This window comes from Ovis canadensis, chromosome 20, assembly GCF_042477335.2.
Source record: "Ovis canadensis isolate MfBH-ARS-UI-01 breed Bighorn chromosome 20, ARS-UI_OviCan_v2, whole genome shotgun sequence".
NCBI lineage: Eukaryota > Metazoa > Chordata > Mammalia > Artiodactyla > Bovidae > Ovis > Ovis canadensis.
Window position 1 is genome coordinate 44,328,039 of NC_091264.1, and position 20,613 is coordinate 44,348,651.

A 20,613-nucleotide genomic window follows, 5' to 3' on the forward strand; every position below is an offset into this window, starting at 1 on the left:
AGATCTTGATTCAAAAAAAAGTAGCATATTTTATCTATTTGGGAAATTCAAAATGGACTCAGTATTAGATGGTACCCGGGAGTTATTTTAATTTTGATAGGTGGGATAATGACATTGTGGTTCTATTTTAACAGATGCATTCTGAAGAACGTAAAACAAGAAATAACACGTTTGGGGCTGCGGTTGCGGAGGGTTTCTAGGGAACTCCTCAACCAGCGAGTTGATGATTTCCTAGAAAGTCACCGGAAATGATTATTGCAGGACTAGGAAGTGGAGCTAGAATAGATTCCTTTATTCTGTCATTTCTAGAGGAGAATATCGGCAGGAAGGTCTGTGTCTCCAGCCAACGTGGGATGGGACTGTAGCTGACGGGCTTCCAAGCTGCCACTGGGGTCTCCGAAACCGCCGAGGGGCGGCTGGAGGAGGCCGACGCCGCCACCTGCTTCACTTAAATCTTGATACACCTCCTCCCAGGGGCCCGGAACGGCGGGCAGGGGTGGGGCGGGGCTTTGGGGCCAGGTTCCCCGGGGTCTGGAGTCCGCCGCGAATTCCTGCCCCACCAGGGCTTTTTCCTCCGCCTCCCTCGCGCTCTTCTTGCTCTCAGCGACCCCTTACTTTTTTTTTTTTTTCTCATTTATTTTCTTCCCCAGCATCCATTCGTGCGTTCTTTCATTTGGCCAGTTTCTAGCTGAGCGACTGCTGGTGCAGGCACTGTTTTAAACGTTGGGAATATATCAGTGAACAAAATAGACAAAAAGTCCGTGCTCTCAAAAGCCTAGGAGCTTACATTATAGTGAAAGGAACACCTACAATAAACAATGGGAAGTATATAATTAATTTATGCACCTGTTGGAAAGTGCTGTATGGGAAAGCAAGGCATGTCGTGATTGGAAAGGAGGGGCTAGGCTGTAATTTTAAATAGGACACCTGGAGTAGGTTTCCTAGGGAGGATTACATGCAAGCAAACAGTTGAAGGAGGCAAGATTATTCATCTTGAGGATAGCTTGAGGTAGAGGGAACAGCCAGCGCAAAGTCCGTAAAATGGAACCGTGCCTAAAAAGGAAGAGAAAGATCTGTGGGACTGAAGGGGGTTGAATGGGGGGGTGGGGGAGAATAGTAGGAGAGGTAATAGCAACCCTGTAGACTTATATGCCACTGTAAGGACTTCAGCTTTTATTTTGAATGAACAGAGACGATGCAGTGAGATTCTTTAGGGCCTTATATGCTACTCCTTATTTTGAGTAAGATAGACACTTTGAGGGCTTTTAAGCAGAGAGGTGAAATAATCCAACTTGTTTTAAATGGCCCACTTTATTGTATTGAGAAAAGACAAGTAGAAGACAAAAGACAAGGACAGAAGCAGGAGACTAGTTTGATGGCTAACACAATACAGGTCAAGGCAGGCAATGGTGGCTTGGGCCAAGATGGTGGCAGGAGAAGTTGTATTCTGGATATATTATCATCTTCAGTTTATTCCTCTTCTCCCTAATCTCTCATAGATAATCCAGATTCTCAGTGATCCCTTCTTTTCACTTTGGTCACATCCCTCTATTCTCTCTTCCCTTCATCAAATATACAGGAAAACAAGGTATGGGATCACCACTAGCTTGTTACTGCTGATGAACCCCACATCTAGGGCAGTATTGATACATCAAACCAAAAAGCAGCTGCCCTATGGGTCAGGAGCAGTCTTTTGACTGATCTCACCAAGGCTTGTATCCCTGAAAGGAGGCTGGTATCCCCTGGAGCCACTTCAAAACTGGTTATCTGGGCAAAGCCAGGATTGACTTTAGGAGCTGGATCCAACCAGCAGAGAAGAAACTGGGACAGTGTTAGAAGACTGGAAAAGAAAAGAAAGAAAGAAGACTGGAAAAAAGACATGCAGCAGGTAAAAAGAGGAGAATCTGCAGTATATCACAAGGGGAAGAAGTGAGTCCAGGAAAGGAGGAAAGCGTTGGAAGTGTGGTGGGCTTGGATTGACTGTAAGGAAGTTTTCTCCTTCAAAATACTTTTTCTGGATTACATGGTGATGTTTTTAAGTTATAGAATAATTGGATGCCATTTCTGTTTTTCATAAGGTATATCAGAGACCGAGCCCATGTTTTTCTCACCCTTTTTGGTAGTTTGGAGAGTTGACTTCCATGAATAGAACTTTATAGTTGGTTGCATAACCAACCAATATGCAGCTTCCCATAAATTTTCTGTCCCTCCATAACTTCTCCAAATGTTTTCTATTCCTTGCAATAGATCGTGGTATCAGATGAGAGTCCAGGATCACCAAATCAGCTTTGCATCCCTGATAGCATGTTCCTACAGGAAAGAGGTAATGTACACAGGGTATTGTGGCAGGAGTTATGGCAGCTAAAAATGGGGCAGGAACACAGACTAGGTGAGAGATGCTCCTGGGGCCTGGAAATATGCTCATTATTGAGTATTTCTAGAAAAATCTAGTATTTCTATACTAGGCTTGGCCTGGTATTGACAGGAACTAAAGTATTCCATTTCTGCCCTCATCTTAAATCAAATTTGGAAAAAAATTAAAATTCATAAGAAAAGATTTTTCAAAGCAGTTTATGGAAGATAGTGAATGTATTCATCCACTTATTATATGTTCAACTCGATATATATTTGACAAGTAGCTTACATATGTGTATATGTATATTTGCACATGTTAAACTTGTATAATTTGGTAATGCCTCCCCAACCACAGTTTTACTAACATGTAAATTTTGATTGTATGTCATTTTATTTCTGTACATCTGTTAATCCTGAGATTTTTACATTATAGTATAGGTATAACTGAGAAATAGAAGAAAAAGCCATGGCAAAAGAAGGAGCAAAGGTTCTGTTGTGAAACTTTGGGAAAAATAAAGAAGGGGAAATGTGGGACTGGGCTTTAGAAATGCTCTTTGGTGGCATATATGAACAGAAAAGTGGATAAGATTTGTATGCTGTGCTAAGTCTCTTCAGTCGTGTCTGACTCTGTGTGACCCTATGAACTGTAGCCCGCCAGGCTCCTCTGTCCAGGGGATTCTCCAGGCAAGAATACTGGAGTGGATTGCCAGTCCCTTCTCCAGGGGATCTTCCCCATCCAGGGATGGAACCAGCATGTCTTACGCCTAACCAGCATTGGCAGGCGGATTCGTTACCACTAGTGCCAGGTGGCACTAGTGGTTTGTATAGACAGAGGCTGTTAGAGGCTATTAGACAGAGGACTAGGCACCTGGACACTCCTAAAATAGGCTTTTAGGATGATACATATTATGTGCAAAGAAAAAAAAAGGTAAAATGAATTTCTAAGCATATTATTGGAACTTCCAGAAGAGAAATCTTGAAACTTCTACTGTAAGGTAATCATAAAGGAAAAATTAATACTATAGAACATATTTATCACAATTTTAAGAGGTAGAAAATAATGGATATTGCTTAACTTGGTTGTCAATTTTATTTCATTTTTTTAAAGTTTAAAAATATATATAATTTTATGGTTCACATCGGACCTATGTATTCCAGTCCTCTTTTTCTCCAAAGATTTTGAATTATCTTCCTATAAGTGATTTTTAGGGCCATAAAGTTTATAATTACTTAGCATAATATGTAAATGAGTTAATCTCATCCTGGATAATATCTGTACATTGCTTTAACAAATAGTTTTGTCATGGGCTGAATGTTTCTATCCCCTCAAAATTCACATGTTGATGCCCTAACCCCCACCCCAGTGTTATGATATTTAGGGATGAGGCTTTGGGAACTAATCAGTTTTAGATGAAGTCCTGAAGGTGGGACCCCAATGATGAGATGAGTGTCCTTAGAAAAGGGAAAGACTCTCACCCATGTGTGAATTCCCCCAAGTTCATTTTTAACTGACCTTTCAAATTCAGAAACTAAGAAATAAAGTTTAAGAATCACTACAGTGAAGAGAATTCCCTCATACTCCAGTCGTTAGGACTGCTGCTGTTGCCTAAGTTCAACCACTGATGGGAGAACTAAGATGTCACAAGCCCCAATGCACAGTTCAGTTCAGTCTCTCAGTCTGTCCGACTATTTGCGACCCCATGGATTGCAGCATGCCAGACTTCCCTGTCCATCACCACCAACTCCTGGGGAAAAAAATCACTACAGGGGTTACCAGGGGCTGAGGAGAAGGAAAAATAGAGTTGTTGTTTTGTTGTTTAATGGGTATAGAGTTTCAGTTTTGCAAGATGAAAAAGTTCTGGAGATCTGTTATGATTTTCAGTTCAGTTCAGTCGCTCAGTCATGTCCAGCTATTTGCGACCACATGAACCGCAGCACACCAGGCCTCCCTGTCCATCACCAAATCCCGGAGTCCACCCAAACCCATGTCCATTGTGTCAGTGATGCCATCCAGCCATCTCGTCCTCTGTTGTCGCCTTCTCCTCCTGCCCTCAATCTTTCCCAGCATCAGGGTCTTTTCAAATGAGTCAGCTCTCCGCATCAGGTGGCCAAAGTATTGGAGTTTCAGCTTCAACATCAGTTCCTCCAATGAACACCCAGGACTGATCTCCTTTAGGATGGACTGGTTGGATCTCCTTGCAGCCCAAGGGACTCTCAAGAGTCTTCTTCAACACCACACTTCAAAAGCATCAATTCTTCTGCACTCAGCTTTCTTTATAGTCCAATTTTCATTTCCATACATGACAACTGGAAAAGCCATAGCCTTGACTAGATGGACTTTAGTTGGCAAAGTAATGTCTCTGCTTTTTAATATGCTGTCTAGGTTGGTCATAACTTTCCTTCCAAGGAGCAAGTGTCTTTTAATTTCATGGCTGCAGTCACCATCCACAGTGATTTTGGAGCCCAAAAAATAAAGTCAGCCACTGTTTCCACTGTTTCCCCATCTATTTGCCATGAAGTGATGGGAACAGATGCCATGATCTTAGTTTTCTGAATGTTGAGCTTTAAGCCAACTTTTTCACTCTCCATTTTCACTTTCATCAAGAGGCTCTTTAGTTCTTCTTCACTTTCTGCCATAAGGGTGGTGTCATTTGAGTATCTGAGGTTATTGATACCTCTCCCAGCAATCTTGATTCCAGCTTGTGCTTCTTCCAGCCCAGCATTTCTCATGATGTACTCTGCATAGAAGTTAAATAAGCAGGGTGACAATATACAGCCTTGACGTCCTCCTTTTCCTATTTGGAACCAGTCTGTTGTTCCATGTCCAGTTCTAACTGTTGCTTCCTGACCTATAGGTTTCTGAAGAGGCAGGTCAGGTGGTCTGGTATTCTCATCTCTTTCAGAATTTTCCACAGTTTATTGTGATCCACACAGTCAAAGGCTTTGGCATAGTCAATAAAGCAGAAATAGATGTTTTTCTGGAACTCTCTTGCTTTTTCCATGATCCAGCGGATGTTGGCAATTTGATCTCTGGTTCCTCTGCCTTTTCTAAAACCAGCTTGAATGTCAGGGAGTTCACGGTTCACGTATTGCTGAAGCCTGGCTTGGAGAATTTTGAGCATTACTTTACTAGCATGTGAGATGAGTGCAATTGGGCGGTAGTTTGCGCATTCTTATGATTTTAGTGTGGTACATTTGTTACAAGCGATGAACCAATATTGACACATAATTATTAACTAAACTCTAAACTCCCTTTGGCAACCCACTCCAGTATTCTTGCCTGGAGAATCCCAGGGACAGAGGCTGCCGTCTGTGGGGTCGCACAGAATCGGACATGAGTGAAGTGACTTAGCAGCAGCAGCAACAGTTTATATTAGGATTCATGCTTTGTGCTATACAGTTATATGGGTTTCTACAAAAGAATAATACTATATATCTGCTATTAAAGTAGCATGCAGACTATTTTGATGCCCTAAAAATTCTGTTCCACATATTCATCCTCCACCCCTCATTGTGAATATTTTAACACTATTGAAATACTTAGAAATAGTTAAAATGGTAAATTTCCTTTTATATTTTTTACCACACTTTAAAATAGTTTTTAATGTAAGGAACACTTAGGAAAAAAGGCACTACAAAGTAACAAAACTTTTGTAATTTATGAAGAAGATATGGTAAAAATCCAACTGGGATGCATATGGAGGAGAGTTTGAGTTAAATAAGGGTATGCTTTGTCAAAAATTTAAGATTTATACATCTTACTGTATATAAATTTTACTTTAAAAATAAGAATGGAAACAAATATTCAACTTTAGTTAATGATATGTGTCATAATGTTAGGGGTGATGTATGCTGATGTCTTCAACTTACTTTGAAATGCAACAAAAAATAAAATGAATTCATAGATAGTTAGATGGACAGATATATGATAAAGCAAATATTGCAAAATGTTAATAGTAGAATGTCAGTGGTGAGTATATGAATGTTTCCTATACAGTTCTTTCAAGTTTTCTGTATATTTGAAAATCTTCATTATAAAATGGTGATTGAAAAAAAATTGGGAGGTTAAAGTTTATTGATATTATAAGGAAAAGAACTGTTATGGAACATTTCGGAACAAAGCGTGTATCTGCTGTGAGCTATGTGCCTGCCAGGTGGTTGGTTTCCCAACCAACCAACTTTTTGAGACAAAGAGTTATAAAGTAACAGACTTTCAGAGGAGATAGTCGAGAAACTGTGTGGAATCCACAATGATTGAACACAGACCTGTTTTGATCAAAAGTTAAGGGTGACCTAGACCAAAGAAGAATCTTCTTGACATATTTCTGAAGAAAGAAGCCAGTTTTTTCCTAAATTGAGGTTTTGGTGAAATTGAAGTGAGAGTTTTGGGGTCCTGAGGCCAAGGGATAACCCTAGAGTCTTACCAATAGGTGACTTCAGACCAGAAAGGAATGGTCTTAGACTAGGGAGTATGTTGATAACTATCAAGAAAGATAAACCACTATAAACACTGAAGCTACAGAAAGGCCAGGTTGGCCTGCAAGGAATAAAACAGGGCCCCATTAACCCGTAATGTGAAACTGTACTTTTTTCCCAAACCATATGGATCATACCTGGTCATTTGTACACTCTGAAAAAGTTTCTTTCGCATTTTAAAAAGTGGTGTGTATTATACTATACTGGGAGGGCAGTTGGGGGCGGGGAGCTGAATTGCTTAATACTAGGGAATTAACAGGAAAAAGACTAAGAATCAAAGGGGGAAAGTGATTTTCTCTAATAAGAACGAGAGAAAAAATTTTTCTAGTGAACTAAGTGGAGGTAGACCAACTAGTAAGTTACATAAAGAAGGAAACTTTGGACCTATCCCTTTTTATATATATTTACTTATATTTCCTTTAAAAGAATATTTATTTGGCTGCATTGGGTCTTAATTGCGGATGCAGGGTCTTTCACCTGATAGTTGCAGTGCCCAGGGTTAGTTACTCTGTCGCAAGTGGGATCTTAGACCCCTGACCAAGGATCAAATTTGTGTCTGGACCACCAAGGAAGTCCCTCCATGGATATTTCTGATCCATACCTCTCCTTTTTTCCCCTCCACCTCCACCCCAAGTCTTTCTGGACAAAATTACTGCAACATTCAAATACAGGAAGCCAAGCTATCATATTAAGCTGGTAGTCAGTGATTTGGGCCTTTTAGGTCTTCTAGGGTTAAGGGAGACAGAGTAAAGGATTTAGTAGGTGAGAGAAAAGAAGAGTGCACTTGCAGTTGGCTTGGCTGCTAGCCAGGTCATGATACCTCACACTGGAAACTGAGACTAGAGGAATATCGGAGAAAGAGGATACTGTAACTCAGTCAACTTACCCCCTAGATCAGAGCTTCATAAGCTTCTAGGTTGGGGGAGAAGAGGATGAAAGTAGGCTTCATTAACACTGTGCTGAATTGACTCTAGACTTATATCCTTTCTTTCAGCTCTACCATTTCCTCAGTGCCCTGCCTTAGCCAGAGATGGAAGCCAAGGAAACCTGCCAGGAGCAAAACATACAGTGATGAGCCAGCCTCGGGTGAGCTAAGGCCCCTTCCTTCCTTCCTGAAAATATACACTGTCTCTTAAATGTGGCCTTGTCCTCACTCCCAGGTGCTCGCTCTCATAAGGGATGCTTTTTCGGATGACAGACCATTTGTGGATTGTTTGTTCTTTTGTTATTTTTTGCTGCTGAAAGCCTATGTTCCTTTTCACCTCGTCCCCAGATACACACCAAACAGTAACAGCCTTTCACTTCTGTAAACCTTCTCCCTACAAATTCTTTTCTTCTGCCTCTGTTTCCTGAGGGAACTATGAAATTTCCTCCCACAACAGCAGGCGCATGTTATTTCAGGAGTCAGTGACATTTGAGGATGTAGCTGTGAACTTCAGTCATGAGGAGTGGCAGTGTCTGACCCACTCTCAAAGGCACCTCTATAAAGATGTGATGTTGGAAAATTATGGGAACATGGTGTCACTCGGTAAGAACTTTCCCTGCACTTGGCTTAGTACTTTCTCCCTTCTTTTTTCTTTTCATTGCTTTGTTGATGTGTATGGGGTCTCGTATTGAAAATCAGAGCCCTTGTTCTTTATCATCAGCATCTTCCTCCCAAATTAGTTTTGAGTTATCCCTGTTTACATAGCAAGATAATTTCCTGGCTAACTTACTTGCTGTTTTCTGATTCTCTGAAGTGAAACTCTCTCTGAATAGAACAGAAATCCTTAGCTTCTGTTCTCCCTAGATTCTTGCCTCCTCAAGCCTCTCATTTTCCATTAAATGCTCTGTATACATCACCTAGTCATGAACTCCTTCCTAGTGACTGAAAGCAGATTAGCCTTCCCCTACAAACTCCCATTCTACTAAAAAGAACAGGGAAAATATAACCAACCGGCAGTTTTCCAGAAACTTTCTTTGCCTTTCTGAGTATTGACTTCTGAGAAAGTCCTTCAACCTGTTTCATTTACAGGTTACCAGACCCCTGAATAAACCCTTTTCTCTGCCCAAATAAACATTTCTTTCCTATTTTCATATGCAAACAGAGGGATCAAGATAAATGTTAGGACAGTTCTTTGTTGCTATACACACTTATTCCTTCTTCCTTCTGTACAACCAGGATTTTCATTTTCTAAACCTCCTTTGATCTCCTGTCTGGAGCAAGGTGCAGAGTCCTATGTTCAGGATCAACAGGACTGGGAGTTCCTGAGCTGCTCCTATCCAGGTGAGTGCTAGAGAAGCTCTCTGTCCCCTTGTGTGTTCCATGTGACAAAATGGTTATAGAATGTTCTTAGTGGTGGGCCATCCATCCTCAAGGGCCCAGAGGAAATCTATTTAGGAAATCTTAAAGGCAGAGAAAACATATTATTTGGGTAACTATTCTGTCATTATCTAATTGGCGCTTTGCAACATATCTAATAGAATTTTTGCGAGTTCTTGCAAAAAGGCTCTGACAATTTATCTGCACTCTGTGTATCATTTACTGCAATCCTCAGGGAACATTGCTTTTCTGCCTCTGGATTTTAGGGGGTTTTGTTTGTTTGTTTGTTTGTTTGTTTCAGGACCTTCCTTCTTTCAGAGTCCTGAGCCTTTGACCCTTGTCTTTTTGTATTCTCTCTTATTGTAAAGTAGGATGACTGACAGTGCTAACTTTTACCTCTTTCCTGGGCAGCAGTCTCATGTTTCTAACTCCTGATTTTTATTTGAATATTGCATTGTCATCTAGGAAGCAACATATCTAAAGTCAAACTCATCTCTCCCTCCAAGGCTGTCTCTTCATTAAGCTCTCCCTATTTCTATATCTGGTTCTACCTCTTTCTTACTTTTCTTTCCATTCCCTGAACCTCTTATGTAGTGAGTCATGAAATATTACCAGCTCTTCATTTAAACTATTTTCTACATTTATCATTCAAAAAAAATTGTCCTTTGCTTACAGGGCAACTCCAGCTTTCCCTATCCAAATACCTACTCTTCCGTCCTACCTTCCATCTAAAAAGCATAATTGGGCAACTGTTATGTGCCAGATATTACATAACATTCTACAGATAGACAGTCAGATAAGATATAGGACCTGACTTCAAGAAGCTTGTTTTCTACTGGGGAAGGCAGATAGGTAAAGAAGTAATTATACAGTCCAGTATGATGGGAGTTACTGAGATATATAGATAAGGATAAGCACCTGGTATACATAAACAGAGAGGAAAAACACCTAAATCTGACCTGGGGACCAAAAGACTGCAGGAGGAATGATAACTGAGCTAAGTTATGTGGAATAAGTGAGGTCACTTCATTGAAGGAGGGGAGAGTCCTAGGCAGAGGGGAATAAGAATGTGAACTCTGAATAGTTCAGTATGACCAGAGCAAAGGACTTGCAGTAGCCAGTGGAGACACTACAGGAGCAGTGGACAGGGGCAACATCATGACTGAATGAGTTTTTGGTAAACTACAGACCTTGAACTTTATTCTTATACTAACAGGTAAGATGATTAAGTACTTAGTTCAGTGTTGCAGGTGCTTTACACACATTGACTCATTTCATTATCATGGGTAACCTAGATCCCATTTTACTGATAAAAACAATGGGTCACAGAGAGAAGTTACATCATCCTCCCTAGTTGGCACAGTTGTTAGGTGTCAGAACTAGGACAGTGAGCTGGGGCTCTTGACTGTACATTTTACTTCCTGTCTGGTTAACTATGGAACACCACTGAAGTGTTTTAGGCTAAAAAGTGATGTGATTAGATTTAATTTTTAGAAGGAATAATCTAGAGGCAGTGTACAAGATGGATTAGAGAGGAAGCAGACTAAAGGACTTTTGAGGGGTATTGAAGTTAGCTAGTGAGAATGCGTTAGAAATAGCAATGAAGAAGGGATAGAATTAGCAGATAAAAAGAGATAGATTTGGACTCTGGTTGCCAATAGTAAAAATTAACTCAAGCTAGCTTAAGCAAAAGAAACAAATTTACTTATTATTCAGGGTGTCATGGAACTTAAGAGCAAGTATACAGGAGGCTTAAGAAGGGCTGGAATGCCATCAGGCCCTGCTCTCCAGCTGTCTTCTCTGCTATTCTGTGGGTCTGCTCCATTCTTCTTTCTTGGCAGATCAATCTCTGCTTGTCAGTCCCAGTGACAGAGCTTTCTATCCCCTATACAACACCCATATCCCAACACCACTCAAATTTAAGTGCTAAAGATCTAGCCATCTTCAGAGCCGGGCCTTACCTGCTTTCATATCATGATTCCAGAGTTCATGAGGAGAGAATCTGGCCTGGTTTGGATCAGGTCTTCCCCAGATCTAACCTGTCCTACCCAAGTGGGCAGAGGTACACCACAGAAATATACCTCTCCAAGGTCCACTGTCAGGAACAAAGCAGACACATCCTTACAAAGGGGGCTACACTGGCACTTGAGCACCACCTCTGCAGCTCACTTCACCGGTAACATTTGTAAAATGTTAGTGAGTATTAGAATGAGTTGAAAATGATTTCCAGTTTCCTGTTTAGGGGCTTAGGTGTATGAAGTTATCGTTTGTGAAACTAGGAGATTCTAGAACATGAGTAGACTTTGGAAGGATTTATGTCAGGTTTACTCAGTTTTGAATATCTTCATACTTTTCAGTGTTTCAGCCTCCTTTGACCTTTGCCATAATGTTAGCAATTCTTCAAGCGTGAGAAAGTCATTTACTCTTCCAACAACTTGCCATTGCTTCCCCTGTTCCAACTCACTTATCTCCTTTCCTCTGGACATCTGACATTTTTATTTTCTTGTTTAAGTATCAGCTGCCAAGACATTGCCTGAGAGTGAGAAGGCAAGATCAGAAGAGGAGGTTTTTGAAAATGGAGAAGTATGCTGGGTGAAATTTAAAAGTCTCCTAAAAGTTGTTTCCCAGGATCCAGAGGCTGGAGAAGTTTGTGTACAAGATGTCAAATTAGAGAATCAATGGGAAAAGCCTATGAGAGAGAAACGGAGAGAAGAGAAAGAAAGCTGTGAGAAAGTGACTTTCAGGAAAGGAAAGAACCAGAAGGGACTTATAAAACACTTCAGTCCAAACTCAGAATGTATTCTGTATGGAATTCTTACGGAAAAGAAACAGCATGAGTGTACCCGATGTGGCAAACACTTCAGTTGGCATTCTGATTTAATTCTCCATGAGCGAATTCACTCTGGCGAGAAACCCTATGTGTGTAATGAGTGTGGGAAAGCATTCAAGACCAAAAATCAACTTTTCATGCACCAGATAATCCACACAGGGGAGAAACCCTTTAACTGTACCCAGTGTGGGAAGGCCTTCAGTAGTAGATCCGCTCTTTGCCGACATAAAAAGACCCACAGTGGGGAGAAGCCACATCCGTGCAGTGACTGTGGGAAGGCCTTCAAGACCAGGTACTGTCTCAGGATGCATCAGATCATCCACACAGGAGAGAAGCCTTACGAATGTAGTGACTGTGGGAAGGCCTTTCAGTTTAAGCATTCCCTCATCATCCACAGCAGGAGCCACACTGGGGAGAAACCCTATGCGTGTGAGGAGTGCGGGAAGGCTTTCAGCGGGAGTTCAGACCTCATCAAACACACAAGAGTCCACACTGGGGAGCGACCTTATGAGTGCAATGAGTGTGGGAGGGCCTTCAGCTGGAGCTCAGACCTAAGCAAACACAGAAGACTCCACACTCAGGAGAAACACTGTGGGTGCCCTCGGTGTGGGAAAGCCTTCAGCAACGAAGCAGAGCTCACCAAACATAGAAGAATCCACACCAAAGAGAAGCCTTACAAGTGTAAGGAGTGTGGGAAAGCCTTTCATCATAACTGTAAATGCCGGGCTCATGAACAAGGACACACCGGGGATAAGCCCCATCGATGTGGGGACTGTGGGAAAACTTTCCAAGATCAACACTGCCTTACCATCCATCAAAGAATCCACACTGGAGAGAAACCTTATAAATGTTCAGAGTGTGGCCGAGCTTTCAGTGGGAAATCAAACTTGACCAATCATCAAAGAATCCACACAGGAGAGAAACCTTACAGGTGTAAGGTGTGTGGAAAGGTCTTTCATCAGAGCTCAGTCCTGAGACAGCATGAAAGAATCCACACGGGTGAGAAGCCATTTACCTGTCATGAGTGTGGCACGTCTTTCCGTCAGAGCTCAGCCCTGATTGGACACAAGCGAGTTCATACTGGAGAGAAACCTTATGTATGTGAGGAGTGTGGAAAAGCTTTCAGAGTGAGCTCAAATCTTAGTAGACATAAGAAAAGGAAACACAGAGTGTGGGAAATCCACAAACTTGGGGAGAGTGGGAAATCTCCCTCTCCAGTAACTGGTTCTCAGACCTTTTCGTTCATCAATATTTTGACCACCAACACCTGAGAGTAGTGATTCTGGTGTTTACACTTTTCTCATTTCTCCTTCTACTTCTTATACTGATCCCTCTTGTCTCCTGTGTTGGTTCTTCCTGGTTCCCTGACCCCTCTAATTGTGAGATCTCCCAAGCCTTTGTCCTTGACCTTCCCATTCAGTGTTTTTTCGGTGAGCACATTCACTTCCAAGGTTTTGTCTATCAATAATAGTACTGTAATACTGCATACTAGTGCCCTACACATGCCAGGCACTATCCTTTACAGTTTTAAATCATTTAATCATACAATGTTCCTGTGGGATGAGGAAATTGAGGCATAAAAAAATTAAGAAACCTGTCACAGATCCTGTAACTGGTAAATTCTAAACAAATGCCTGCTGAATGCTCAGACTTCTCTGAGCAATTTCTGTAATCCTGTACCACATTTCTTGAATGTGAGGCTATACCTCAGTTTAGCACAGAACATTTTTTTGATTAATAAACATTGATCACTTTTAGTAAGTTTTTTTTATATTTTTTGGCCACAGTTCTCAGTTCCCTGACCAAGAACCAACCCCATTCCCCTAAGTGGAAGTAAGGAGTCTTAACGACTGGATCACTAGGGAAGTTCCAGCAAATTTTAAATTAAAACTTAAATGGTACTCTTCTACATAGATTCAGAATTTCTGAGATTCAGCAGAGAAGGAAGACAAGGCAATGGCAGACTTTTTTAATTACAAATAAGTAGAAGTCAAGTGTGAGCTTCCTAGGTGTCACAGTGGTAAAGAATCCACCTGCCAATGCAGGAGATGCAAGAGATGCAGGTTCAGTTCCTGGGTCAGGGAGATCCCCTGGAGCACAACATGGCAACCCACTCCAGTATTCTTACTTGGAAAATTCCATTGACAGAGGAGCCTGGTAGACTACAGTCCATGGGGTTGCAAAGAGTTGGATGTGACTGAGTACACACAGAGAAATCAAGTGTACACAGCTCAAGTGGAAGTTTACGTATGGAAGGAGCATGAAGCCTGTCCCACTTTGTTATAAATGTACTAAAAGGTCTTCAAGGTGTTGATTTCTTAAATACTTGTTTTATCTATCTGCATGACATATGAAATAGTCTTTCACAAGGCTTAATAAATGTATCTTTTCAAGTCTTTCAGTGTCTCTTAACATCTATCCTTTCTCTTTCAAATGTTACAGGTTATTACTGCAGACAGAGTTAAATACACACATGCAATAAGGCTAAGGAAATGGCAACCCACTCCAGTATTCTTGCCTGGAAAATCCCATGGACAGAGGAGACTGGTGGGCTACAGTCTGTGGGATTGCAAGTGTCAGACAAGACTGAGCAACTAAACCACCACATTCAATAAGGCAACTAAGATAGAAATTGAAAATCCTAGAAGAGGATGCAAGTGTGTGTCAGTTAACATAATGACCATAATTCAGAATTGAATTTTGTTCTAAGTTCCCTGACTGGTCAAGAAAGAGATGAGCAGTGGGTTACCCAGTATTTGTCAAAGGTGTTTAACAAGCTAATGTTTTTTAAAACTAACAAGTTTAAGAAATGCTGGCTAGGTGGGGATTTTTCTTCCCTTAAAGACTTCTCAGGGTTTATAATATACTGATGTCATTTCTAAATTTTAAACAAAGGAACTGTAAGAAGCATTGCTTTCCCAAAGGGAAGGACAAAAAGAATCCTATTTGGAGGAACACCTTCATGCCCTCTTGTTTCACAGAAAACTTTTTGGGAAATGGTTACACCTTATCTAATTGGACAAAGAGTCCAAGATATACAATTTTCTAGTAGCAAATTGCAAAGGGAATTACATGGCTTATTACACAATAGACAGATTAAACATTGGTCTTTAGGTTCAGTGTCTACAGTATATTAGAGCATGTTCCTTATATAGGCACTCCTTATATAGTTTGTTGAAGAAAACTGAGATGAAAACATTTAGGCTCTAACTCTAAAATTGTTTCTATAGAAGATGAAATTCTGTATATGTGGCTTTCGGATGATACAATGTGACTTAAGAAGAGAGTTCAGGATGTGTCTGGAGGATTCATAGTGCTTTTCCAGTCTTTTTTGAGTATGAAGACCCCTTATTTGATGATGAAAACTTTTCACCAACACCCTGTCCCTCATGCATACACATACTACAAGTAGTTGTACTTTAATGCTTGATGGCAAAATGTTGTCATGTTCTCCAGAAATCTGAGGTTTCATTAATTACAACAGCATATATGCTTTTGTAAAATGTATATACATGTTCAGGATGTTTATTTTACCTCCAAATTATGATGTGCATTTAGATTTTGGACTCAAAAGTCGTTAGCCCATCATGAGAACCCTCAAGTGCATCCTTTCATGTCGCTTCTTTAGTCCATCTTCTAACAGAATCTGGCAAAGTTTCCATTCCAGTTTAAATTCTGGACAATCCTAGAGTGTTGCTGTTTTGTGTTATTGACTTGCAGAGTCATATCTTTCAAATACCGGTTAACTGAAGGAGGTGGCAAGCCTGACATCCCATTGTGAAAGTTGAGCAACCTTTGTATTGACCCCAAATAGAGTAGACTTCATCCTCATGAGTCCATTTTCAACGTGACCGTTATCTCCCTAAAATAGTCCTATGATCGTGACACCTGGCTTTATTTGTTTTCATTGAAGTATATAGTTGATTTACAATATTTTGTTCACTTCAGCTGTACAATTGCCTTTAAAATTCCCAACTGACTCTCAGTCCTGCAGTAAAAATCCCCAAATTACTAGCTCAAACTCCAGGAATCTTTTGATATTTCTTTAACACTGAAAATGAACATCATGAAAAAACACTGAAGAAGTTTCAGATATTTTACCTGTGGAAAAGTCAGCACATTTTCAAAGAATCCTAAAGTGGGGTGACAGAGAAGGCAATGGCACCCGCACTCCAGTACTCTTGCCTGGAAAATCCCATGGACGGAGGAGCCTGGTAGGCTGCAGTCCATGGGGGTGCTAAGAGTCAGACTCGACTGAGCGGCTTCAATTTCACTTTTCACTTTCATGATTGGAGAAGGAAATGGCAACCCACTCCAGTCTTCTTGAGTGGAGAATCCCAGGGATGGGGGAGCCTGGTGGGCTGCGGTCTATGGGGTCGCACAGAGTCGGACACGACTGAAGCGGCTTAGCAGCAGCAGCAGCAAAGTGGGGTGAATGCTCAGTCACTCAGTTGTGTCTGACTCTTTTTAGACCCCAGGGACTGTAGCCCACCAGGCTCCTCTGTCCATGGGATTTGCCAAACAAAAATTGTAGAGTGGGTTGTCATTTCCTCTTCCAGGGAAATTAGGATAGACGACTCTGCTATATAGTTGTAAATTTCGGAAAATGCTTGTATGCCCTCGGGTCAAGAAAAGATTTTTCAAACAAGCCGAAAAAGACGATTTTGATACTTTTCTCCATTCCCATCCTATAAGTATTTCCAAATTAAAGGACACTAAGTAAGTGAGCTGAGAGAAGCTGGAGAACGGATAGTGACTATTTTGAGTATAAATTATTCCCTCGAAGGCACTGGAAGGATCTATATTGAATTGCAGGGCATTCCCAGGAATCTAACATCCAGTCATTTGTTTGTAATAAGGATTGTATGCATCAAAGCACTTTTTGTTTGTGTTATTGTTGTATCCTCGGGGCCTAGAATGATGCCGAAAATATACTGGCAGCTCAAATAGATAGACTAAACAACAATGTATAGACTAATAGATTATTTGAGCGCATGTTTTCCGTTGAGCATTGTTCTGGGGTAGTTACCTATGACCCTTGGGTAAAACGGGGGAAGATAAGCACTGACTTTGTAGGATATTAGAACTGCCCACTTCGGGCATGAAGAAAAGTCGTCTAACATCAGGCAGTCTCACAATAAAGAAAACAACCTTGGCAGCGGTGGGATTCGAACCCACGCCCCCGAAGAGACTGGAGCCTTAATCCAGCGCCTTAGACCGCTCGGCCACGCTACCTCTTCCGGGTGGTGGCCTTTCCTCATTTTCACTAAGAGTGATAGTCTTCCCTTTTCGGTTCCGTCACGTTCCCCTCCTAGGACACTTATCTGGCGTTCTCCTCACCAACATTGGCATAGAATTTCTGCCTGGCGTTCAACCACCACCCAGCCTGATCCCTGATACCTTGTTTCCCCACAGTTGAGAGTAGCGGGAAAGGAAACCAGGGGATCTGAGCCGCCCTCCCGTTTGTAACCAACCCTGGAGGAAAGAGCTGCAGGTGGTCGTGTGGGTTGCAGGTCCGCGGTGGACCGTGATGTTCAGCGCAGCCGCGACACAGCTGCCAGTCCAGGAATGGTTTTGGATGAGGGAACGCTAGGGGGAAAAGACAACCCGACGAAAGGAGCAGAGAGCCCAGTTCTCAGGACTAACGCGGCCTCTGCAGAAATGCCCCCAGGACCAAAGGCATTGGGCGGTTCATTTTGAAACGCCAAGGTCTGAATAAAAACTATGAAGAGACGCGGGTTCCATCCCTGAAACGGGAAGATCCCCTAGAGAAGGGCATGGCAACCCACTCCAGTATTCATGCCTGGAGAATCCCATAGACAGGAGTAGCCTGGCGGGCTACAGTCCTTGGTGTCCTAAAGAGTCAGACACGACTGAAGTGACTTAGGATGCATGCATGCATTATCCTTAGCTGCAATACTTTAGCAATTACCAGGTGTTCTTTTCTAAGGAGATTACCTTAGGAAAATCACTAAGAAAAAGGATTCTCAATAGAGCAAAAGCAACATAGTGACCCCCTACTCTTCCTAGAGCTTCTTTCCCTAGTTTCTCCATATATCCCAAGTTAGGAGCCTCTTTTTTCATCTGCTGTGTCATTTCGAGCCCTCTCCCTGGTTCTCCCTCTCGGTCCCTCACAACACCAGTAGACTCTCCTCCACTATCAGTACTATTAATATATACTCCCACCAGTTCTGAATGGCAGTATGGACATAATTTGATGGAAACTGACTCATTGGAAAAGACTCTGATGCTGGGGAGAATTGGGGGCAGGAGGAGGAGGGGACGACAGAGGATGAGATGGCTGGATGGCATCACTGACTCAATGGACGTGAATCTGAGTGAACTCCGGGAGTTGGTGATGGACAGGGAGGCCTGGCTGCTGCGCGATTCATGGGGTCGCAAAGAGTCAGACACGACTGAGCGACTGAACTGAACTGAACTGAACTGACCACTTTGTGACAAGTTAACCCTCAAAGACAAAGAGCAATGATATCCTCCTGCTAGGTACTAACTAGTTTAATACTTCATCAGCGTCATCTTGATCCATCAAAGGCATCAATTCAGAGACCAGTTTTCTCTTTCTGAGGTTTGCATTCCTCCGTGGTAAACTAACAAGGGGAAAAGAGAAAATTGAAGAAATAAATTGAGATAAACTGACTATATCAAAGATTGGGCATCAAGAGCCCACTCATTCATTCAACAAGTATTATTCCTGGGCACCTGGGTGCTAAGCTGTACACTGAGTATTCAGTAGAAACATTTGACCAGTGCTATCCTCACCCTCAGAACTACCAGGGAAGGCAAACATTCATCAGGTAATTATAACTCAGGGTTGTAAATGCAGGAGGGCTGCTTTCACATTTAGTTCAAAGAGCTAACTTAGCATAGATCTGGAAAGGCCTGGTTGGAAGAATTTATGAATGCACTGAGGAATGTATGTTGGAGTGAAACAGACCTGGTGAGAAGTGTAATAGGGAAAGTTTGGGTGGAGGGGGGCCAGGGTCAAGATTGAACCTGCAACCCCTTTCCTCCAACAGGCCCTCTCCTGGAGGGAAGACAGAGATTCATGAAGGAGTGAGATATGGAAGCAGAGAGAAAGAAGTGAAGGAGAAATGATCTCCATGCAGAAGAAGAAAATTCAGGTAGCTTTCAAAGAAGAGTCCTTTGTCTCTAATCCAATTAAGTTTATGTGGAAAAATTAATATTTAGAAAAGCATCAAACACATTTAAGGGTTCTACACAGTTCCTCTCTAAAAAACAGATATTAAAAAGAAATGAAGCAAAAGATTCTTGCTACATAGAAAGGAGACAAAATATGACATCATTAAAAGAAGATGTTGTTCAAGAGGTGTTTGCCATCAGGCCTATAGGTTGATTCCCTGTGAAACATTAAGCAAAAAAACACAACAGCTTCAGTATAAAGAAATTCGACAAACTACTGCTTTTATGCTTGGAGAAAAATAAAATTTCTTACATAAATTGATATTACATAGGTGTTAAAATGTATTAACATAAGAAGACTGTTGACAAAATAACAAAGGAGTGTCCCAGCTCAAAGAGGTTTTGAAACTTGGGAATTTATATTTGGGGGTTGGGAAAGAGCAGAAAATGTGCAATTAGTTAGAAAGAGTGCTACTGTTTCATTTAACAAGATCATAAAAACACCATCTGTTTGTAGAGTAAGATCAGGGACACCATGATTTCTATCTGGAAACTTGTGGAAAGTTCAAATGCGCACTGAACTTTTATAAGAAATGAGAAGGAAATAATAAGCAATACACCTGTGACTGTTATTTAGACAAACCAAGTAACAAATATTCGTGCCCCAGTACTGTCAGACAAAAGCTAGTTATCACAAAGGCATGAAACTGTCAAAAGTCAGGAGACTAACAGGATCTGCTTTCCCTCAAGTAGTTATCAATAAATTTCTCAGGTGCGCATTCAGACATGCTCAATACTTTGCCTGTTTCTTAGTTTTTGATAGTTTTCCTTTAATGATCTAGCCTTCCCCTACTTTCTTTCTTAGCAAACCCCAGACAGTTTGCAAATTCGTAGCAAAAGAGAGGTGGAGACGCTGGGGAGATCAGGCAGTCTGGAGCTCGCCTAGGCCTAAGATTCAATTACCGTGCCAGTAATTCTCCGGCGATCTCCCTGCTCCCAAAGCAGTGAAACTAGAAAATCCACTAGAGAGAGTGCTTTTCAAAATTCCAGCTGCTCTCCCGGATTCAGAAACTCTCCCACAACCAGTGAAGACAAACGTCCAGAAAATAGCTTCTCGATTTCTTTCATCTTCATTCGTAACTGTTTTTTCATTATGTTGTGCTAATCTCGATCAACTCCTAAAGCTAATCAATTGCCTCCAAAATTTCCCTCTCACTGGATCATCCAATCGAATAAATTAAAATCTGGAGGCATTTAGGAGTAGTGGACAGTTTTTTGATCAATGACAAGTAACTAACTCATTTACTCATTCTTTGTAAACCATTGAAATTTACATCATTTGTCATTTTGAGCTTGGAATATCAAAACCATTTCAGGGCTTCTAAACTGAAAATGTTTCATATGAAAATTAAAAGTTAGCTTGCATACACTTCTAAAGTTTCCACTATGAGGGAACACTGGTAGCATAAAAACAAAAACGGACTACCTA

At 41.4% G+C, this 20,613-nt stretch overlaps 1 protein-coding gene and 1 non-coding gene across 4 annotated transcripts; one reads left to right on the forward strand and one right to left on the reverse strand.

The window, feature by feature from the left end:
- The first annotated feature begins 259 nt into the window (after nucleotides 1-259).
- ZNF311 (zinc finger protein 311) lies at nucleotides 260-14,359 on the forward strand. Of its 3 annotated transcripts, none has more exons than XM_069563621.1 (7): nucleotides 260-329; nucleotides 1,729-1,888; nucleotides 2,248-2,323; nucleotides 7,826-7,917; nucleotides 8,233-8,359; nucleotides 8,993-9,097; nucleotides 11,646-14,359. In XM_069563621.1, exons 2-7 carry the CDS (start codon nucleotides 1,880-1,882, stop codon nucleotides 13,232-13,234), a joined length of 1,998 nt encoding a protein of 665 aa, XP_069419722.1. In that variant the 5' UTR covers nucleotides 260-329; nucleotides 1,729-1,879; the 3' UTR covers nucleotides 13,235-14,359. The 3 variants fall into 3 exon arrangements, with proteins under 3 accessions (XP_069419722.1, XP_069419721.1, XP_069419723.1); XM_069563620.1 differs by having other exon boundaries at nucleotides 266-329; nucleotides 1,580-1,888; XM_069563622.1 differs by lacking the exon at nucleotides 260-329 and having other exon boundaries at nucleotides 1,410-1,888; nucleotides 8,214-8,359.
- A 2,757-nt stretch (nucleotides 14,360-17,116) lies between these two features.
- TRNAL-AAG (transfer RNA leucine (anticodon AAG)) lies at nucleotides 17,117-17,198 on the reverse strand. Its single transcript has one exon. It is a non-coding gene; the product is annotated as a tRNA-Leu (tRNA).
- Nucleotides 17,199-20,613: the final 3,415 nt, after the last annotated feature.